Source organism: Cornus florida, unplaced genomic scaffold, assembly GCF_030987335.1.
Source record: "Cornus florida cultivar Cherokee Brave unplaced genomic scaffold, ASM3098733v1 CherokeeBrave_3.0.0_Hap2_Chr03, whole genome shotgun sequence".
Lineage (NCBI taxonomy): Eukaryota > Viridiplantae > Streptophyta > Magnoliopsida > Cornales > Cornaceae > Cornus > Cornus florida.
In genome coordinates this window covers 94,770,748-94,778,284 of record NW_026775573.1, presented here as the reverse complement: position 1 = coordinate 94,778,284, position 7,537 = coordinate 94,770,748, and the positions used below count along the sequence as shown (strand labels likewise).

General features: G+C 34.9%; 1 protein-coding gene across 1 annotated transcript; it reads right to left on the bottom strand.

The window, feature by feature from the left end:
• Positions 1-4,419: 4,419 nt before the first annotated feature.
• LOC132300904 (NAC domain-containing protein 6) lies at positions 4,420-7,033 on the bottom strand. Its single transcript, XM_059798207.1, has 3 exons — positions 6,740-7,033; positions 6,312-6,580; positions 4,420-5,240 (listed from the first exon to the last, which is right to left on the bottom strand). The coding sequence occupies exons 1-3, from the start codon at positions 6,903-6,905 to the stop codon at positions 4,752-4,754; spliced, it is 924 nt and encodes a 307-aa protein (XP_059654190.1). The 5' UTR covers positions 6,906-7,033; the 3' UTR covers positions 4,420-4,751.
• Between the last annotated feature and the right edge of the window lie 504 nt (positions 7,034-7,537).

Here is a 7,537-nt window from a genome sequence, read left to right as displayed (position 1 = left end):
CCAAATCAGAGAATCAAATAAATCAATCATTATGAATCGGACGAGTACTATATTTGCATACATCCTAAGGGAACTATCCAATGTATAACATGACCTCAACCAGAATAGACGGTGATCACTTAGACTCACACTAGGTGGTTAAGTGTCGCCTTTCCCTACCCGGGAAATCAGCTATTATACATGGTGCACGATACTGACAACACAGACTATAACGAACTACACAGTGATAACACCTCTCAATGTACTGATGAATATACTGAGCATATTAATTAGGCAACACATGCCAACAATATTAATAAATATACCGAGTATGTCAATTAGGCAACACATGCCAATAATATTAAACCACATACCCCGACAGCCACACATCTGTCTATCGCAACGAATGCATAAGGTATAAATGAGTCTAAACTTATTAGCCAGCTCACATGGTTCTATATGGCAACACATCCATATAATATAAATGCGACATAATTTAAACAGTCCATTTATTCTCTGAAATGCACACAGCATAATAATCATGGTTGATATATGATTAACAGTATAACTATCCCATAATATCTAATGGATAATTTATATGACGATAATCGTGACATTATTAACAGTACTAATGAATACCATTTAACAAAATAATAACACCACCTATAGTAATGTTGTTTAAATGAATCACATTCATATCCGTACGGTAAACGGGCCAATTAAGGTTTAGAAATATTAATCGGCCATAATAATACTTAACGGGTATTGAAATAATAATTTCGTGGCCCGTTAAACCCGTAAATACCAACATAGTACCTAAAAATCCAAGTTTAAGGTTTTGGAATTTACAAAACAGGCCCTAGGGGTATTCTGGTAATTTTCAGCAGCTGACAGGGCCCCTCACGCGCCCCCACGCGCCGCCCTAAGCTTCCCCACGCGCAGCCCAACCTTCCCCACTCTCCCACGCGCTTGCACGCGCTTCCACGCGCGTCTGGAGAGTTCCACGCGCGCACACGCGCTCCCACGCGCGCGTTGATGGCTTCTTGCTGACGCGGCGTCCTCCGGTTGGTTGGTTGCATCATCTTTCCTAGATGCGCGCCACACCGGATCAATCCACCTATGCTCCTTTCATCCTGCGGCTGATGATTAGCGTGCACCATCATATGGTGTCCCGCGCTGCACCGAATCAATCTAAGGATTCACAACCCATCTAACGGCTGCTGATCCATACGCATGCTTGTTACAATACACCGCAACACACCAGATAACTCCAGCCACCTTCCTCACTGCCGGTGGCCGGAAAACTCACCGGAGTCTCGCCGGAAATTGCAGAAAAGCCCCGGAAAAATCTAAAAAATTCTAGAAAAATCCCTAAAACCTTATTTAATTATTTTCAGCCATTATTAATTTCATAGGATATTAAATAAATATATACCATCCTATATAATTAAAATTTCATTAATTTAATAAACTAAAATTAATAATTTATTAACCTCATAACCTGGTCTCTATGCATGAAAATAAACTAAACAATTAATTTATTAATTCAAAGGGGACAAGTAGATAATAACTTGCCTTTAGTATTTAAAATAAATCCGCCGGTTGCACGTAGTCGGGTAAAATTGCCTACACCGGTACAGGCTCCCTTCTTTCTCTCTCTTCCTTTCACTCTTCAACAATCGCTCATTGTAATTCTTTCTTTTCTACTTAGGTGAGTTGCCTTAAGGGTAAGTTGGCTAACTAATATATATATACTAACTTATATAATATATATAATACAAATATCTAAATTTACATTTAATTCTCACCCATTCCTCACATTCCTACCTATAAGGCTTTAAGGCAATGCAAATTTTAGTCAAGTTATTTGATCTACCATTCTACCATAGTAAATGAAATTCTGTCCTAATAATAACTTTACATCATGACATTGTTTATTATTATTATTATTATTATTATTATACAATACAAATGAAATACTTTAATTAACTAATATTAATTAATCTAAAACATCACCAATAAAATTTCTAAACTAATCATTATAATATATAGAATATAAAATCAATATTACATGCACAAATAAATAAAATTAATTAAATAACTTAACATATATAATTAAAAGGTGAATAAATCTACACATTAAAGAATTAATCTAACACAAAATTAATTTAAATAAACTCTTTAAAATTACAGGGTATTACAGTACAACTGCAGTTAGTTGGGTTTCGCAAATACAGAGGATTGTAGCGTTATTTACTATAGAGGCAGAGTATGTGGCGATGACAGAGGCTAGTAAAGAGATGATTTGGTTACAAGGTTTGTTGACAGAGTTGGGATTCGAAGCCAGAGTGCGATACATCTAGCAAAGAATTCAGCATTTCATTCAAGAACCAAGTATCGGTATCACTTTATCAGATCTTTGTTAGAAGATGGGGTGTTGACACTTGAGAAAATACTTGGCACCAAGAATCCGGCTGACATGTTGACCAAGACAGTGACCATGGAGAAACTAAAGTTGTGCGCAACTTCAGTCGGTCTTCTAACTTGAAGATAGAGAGAAGTGCACCGACATGCATAGGACATGCATGAGAAGAAGATGGAATGGGTTTACAAGTGCTCCAGCCTCCAAGTGGGAGATTGTTGTGGTTTTGTGGAGTCTGATTAGGTAATTATTTTTTAGGAAGATTTAATTATATGGAAACTTCAAGAGTACTGAATTTTAGGGAAAAATTCAGTTTCCTAATCTGTTTTAACTTCCTTATTGGTTTAAGGAAAATTCAGTTTCCTAATATGATTTAACTTCCTTATTAGTTTTGGATTTTATAAAAGACAAATTCTTGTAGGACAAATTTGGGGATTCTATAAATAGGGTGAGAAAGTTAGAGAAAAATTTGTACCAATACAAGAGAAAGCAATTGAGAGAGATAGAGAGAGAATTCTCCTTATAATTCTTTATCTTTTTTATAGTGAATTTGTTCGGTGTGCTCCATGGACGTAACCCTAAGATTTGGGTGAACCATGTATATCTTGTGTTCTTGTGTGTGATTTTTTTATTTTTTTTCTTTGTGATTGCCTGATTATTCCTCGAACAGCGCGTTGTGTTTCCGCCATAACAACTGGAATCAAGTTCGGTTGATTGTGCAGTGCAACTCTGACACTTTCATCCTGCTATGAGGGAAAATAAGGATTTAGTCACATTCAGAGCGACTGTTTCACCTCTTTATACTTGTATATTATGACCACGGCCTCATTATCTATGGTGCTAATTAATTTTGCTTTCTATGCTCATCAAATTCCTTTTGCTCTAGTAAGTCGCCTTTTTCACCTTCTTCCTATGGGGCTAAGTATTTGCCAGCCTCACTCCAAAGCCCAAATTCATCACCCCTTCTTCTGCGTAGAATTGATTGAAGTTCTTGTATGCGTTCCTCTGGCTGCAACAAAGCATCCTTGGCTAAGCCACACGAACGTATCCAACATAACCAAATTATTGACATAATGATACAAATCTGTGGCCTATTGACGAAGATGATGAGAAAGAGTTGGCTTCAGAAGCTCTTAAACAACACAAATGCTCGTAAAATTGATGAATGAGAGGCTACGATCTAGAGGACAAGCTGGCAGACCGAGCATGTATGATGATAGGTTTTGGTATCTGTAGGATAGGCAGCCATTTTCTGTTGCAAAAGAAAATAAGGCCTAGCAATTTTCTGACCTTCCTTCACATTTGCTCCTTAGTTATCATGAGGTACAATAGGAATCGATACCTCTTCAACTCTCAACAGTGTGATCTTCATTTTAATCCAAACATTATAACAACAATGTTTATGCAGTACTGTCTCTTGCACACCAAGTCTCCAACTCACCATCTGATTTATCTCACAATTTAAATATAAGTTGATGTGTTTAAGCATTCATACAAAACTGCGGCCAATGACTTTTATCTGGTTGGGGCCTTCCAAAACTGTATGAGACAAGGCCAGCATCATTAGTGTGAACATGTATTATATTTCAAACTATTTTTGGTATGTAAATTTAGAATTACACATTAATTGCAAGCCTACAATAGGGTGGTCTTAGTTCTCCTACTCTTTTATAGAAAATTGATAGAATTGACCACATTTCACTCTCACACTGTAAAAAAATAAAGAAATTTAAATTAAAAAAATAAATTTGTGAAGCACATTCATGATTTTCTAGACAGATTAATAAACTATGGAACTTTCACCTCAAATCTTTATTCTGAAGGGAATAAAATTGAAATTTGTTGTATGCTAGCTGTATTGTTCTCTAACCTTGATTTTATATTTTATATTTTTATTTTTTAAACATTTTCAACAAAACTAAACAAACATATGCAGAGGTAAGATCAATGGGGCCTTAAACCCTTGGAATTAAATTGACACATAGAGTAATCACATATATTACAAATAAAAGCAGAAAGAAAGATAATGATGACCTCCCTTGATAGAACAACTGGAACTGTCAACTAAACTTAGATTAGTGAAAAGCTTTGAAGCTTTTGGGGAAAAAAAAAAATTCAAAAAAAGGGTTGCCCTTAAACTTGCAAGACAGTTCAAAGGTTCTTCTCACTGCCCAAAAAAGATCACAAGTATGTCCACGAAGTAAAATGTGAGCAAATCTATCTACAACCACTAATGGGGTTTTTTTTTTTTGTTTGAATAAAAAGGAACCGTTTTAACCAAACGTTCATTTTTACAGCTTCTAATTTTTTTTTTTTTTTTTTAAATAGAAAATATAATTATATATAAAAATTAGAAATTCATTATGTTGGCATATGGGATGAAATTGTTGTCAAGCCATGGGCTCCTTAGCTGTGTCCAAAAGGGGTCTTGGGTCCAATCCATGGTGGGTTTGGGCAGTAGGAGGTCTGGCAGCTTCTCTATCTCTGATGGTAAGTGCAGACTATTTGAGAAACACCCTTTTTTGGCCTCCTCCACTGAATCTTCTTCATTCATCCTCACTTTCTCATCATCATCAACTATTCTAATAAGCTCTTCTTCATCACCTTCTTTCTTGAAAACCGCATGATGATGATGATGATGTTGTTGTTGTTGTGTGATTAGTGAATCCTCATGTTGTTGGCTACAAAATGAGAGTGTTGTGTCTATTGTTGATGTAGTTGGAGATGAAGGTTGTTGAAGTGCATGAATTGCTGCCTTCATCTCTTCTTCCATTGCAGCCCTCTGCTCCAACACTTTCAATGAGGTTGCCTTCCTATATATCTTGCATAATACTATGTCCTGCATCACCATAATTCTTTTATAAGACTCACATTTATACTGTAATTTCCCATAATTTAATAAACAAATACAAATTAAAAAAACATATATTTATTGTGTTTATATATTCTTGTATATGATATCTGGCTTTTTAAAAGTCTTCATAATTTATCACCGAACATAAATATATCTTCTTCTCATATATATCGATCAATTGTCGAATGAGAGGAAAAAAAAAAAAATTTTGATTTAACATTGAGTCCCACTCCACTGACTTCATTTGAAAGCCAAAGTGTAACATTATGTGTGAATACTTGACAATTAACATCTCTTTTGTAAAACGATTAGGTTTGAACTGGAGGCTCTTGCCTTTGTCTTTTTCCTCCATTTTGAAAGATACTAATATTTAGTGGCACTCAGACCCTTAAAAGACTTCGGAGAAAAAACATAGTAGTAGAATATAGAATTAAGAAGTGGACTTACAAATGATATGCATAAGATATTATATATATATATATATATTACCGTCAATAATTAGAAAATTCATTTGGAAGTCCCAATCACTTGGTATTAAAGCCAATTTGTAGATTGGGTGTAAAAAATTTGATAACTAGCCTTTCATTAGAAACTAAATACAAAAGATCAAGGGTGTGAACTTACTGGATAAGTCAAAGCCTTTTATTTATTATAAAGATTCTCCGTAGTGTCTTTAGACCCTTAAAATATCTTTTATTAATATAATAAAAAATAAAACTTGAACATAAAAATATTTATTACATTATATAAACAGCTACAAGAAAAACATTACCATCAAGAGGTCTTTTTATATGGTATTGCCTTGATAGTATTATTTAGTTAACTCACCAATATATATATATATATAGTTCCCTTAAATTTTATTATAGAAATTATTGACAACAACTGAAAATTGAAATCTTGAACCCACATTAGAAATCCAACTTAAATTTGTTGACATCAATGAGAACTGAATTCTTAATGTCATATATTAGCATTTTACCCCACAATTAAATTTACACACACTGAAATTTATACACATATATATACACGCACTCATACATATATATGTATTACCTTTGGTGGTGTACATGCATCAGGTAGTCTATACTCGTTCATGACCCAATCAGTTTTGGATCCACGAGGTGCTCTGCCTTTGTAGAAGACCAGAGTCTTTTTCAGTCCCAAGACTCGCTTTGGATCCGATAAGCTCACTATCTTACGATCCGAACCCGTTGCCTTCCAAAACCCATGTTCAGTTGTCCTATTAGGCCTCCCTCCATTCCCATGTTTTCTGTCTCTTGGCACAAAAAAGTACCATTCTCTCTCACCAATCTTAGCCAACCCTGCAAGCATTAATGAACATTAATGTGGTGTTCGGAAATTCGGAATCATAGTATTAAAATCGAAAGAAATTTATTTTTGTACCAATTTTTTCAAAAAACCAATCAAGACGTTAATTGAGTACTTCCAAACATAATTTAAGTAAAAAAAGTAATACATACCGGGCAATTCCCAAGGTTCGTGATGATATATGTTGAGAAGACCAATTATATCAAATCGGAGTTTTTTCCCAAAAATAATGTTTTTAAGGTAGAAGTTGAGGAGCTCTTCTTCGGTAGGATGAAACCGGAATCCGGGCAATTCGAGCTCCAGTGTCATCTCATCCATGGGGGTGGTTCTCCTGGTGGCTAGTTGCAGATAATGATTAATGGCTACTGAATTTGCCTTTGGTAGTGTGTTTGTTTAGAGAGAAAATTGTTAGGAAAGAAATGTTCTGTTTTTACATGCACAATATGTCTCCAAGATTTTATAGGACATTACATATGTGGGTGCACTAGAGTCTAGTCTTCGATAGAGAGAGAAATTGTGGGTCCACACGGTTATAAACTGACTCTGCACCAATTGGTCTCATGACTTTACTATAGATGAAAGCCACATCAATTGCTTGACTCATTTAGTTTCTTTGCCTTTTGGACTATACCTGAAATTTCCAACCAAATGGGTGCGTATGTGTGTTTTTCAAAGTAAAATTTCTACCACAAAAACATTTTTCAAAATCTTAAACATGTAATAGTCTCAATTTCCATAAGTTTTGAACGAGTCAATGTTTACCAGGTCTCTGATTTATTTTTCTTTGGTAGTGGCAATTATAGTTTCTAGGTTAAATTCAGTGCTACACCATTGTTTCAATTATTCAAATTAGACAAGTTTAGGTGTTCGAGACCATTTGATTGGTGGACCCCAATTAGGTTTTAGACAATTCTATCATGTTGTTGGCCACACAAGACTTTTCTCCTCTC

Excerpts from the sequence above, each read along its gene's own strand:
- LOC132300904 (XM_059798207.1), bottom strand. The coding sequence starts at position 6,905 with ATGGATGAGATGACACTGGAGCTCGAATTGCCCGGATTCCGGTTTCAT. Across the intron at positions 6,581-6,739 it reads CGAACCTTGGGAATTGCCCG|GGTTGGCTAAGATTGGTGAG; the intron begins GTATGTATTACT and ends TAATGCTTGCAG. Across the intron at positions 5,241-6,311 it reads ATGCATGTACACCACCAAAG|GACATAGTATTATGCAAGAT; the intron begins GTAATACATATA and ends ATGGTGATGCAG.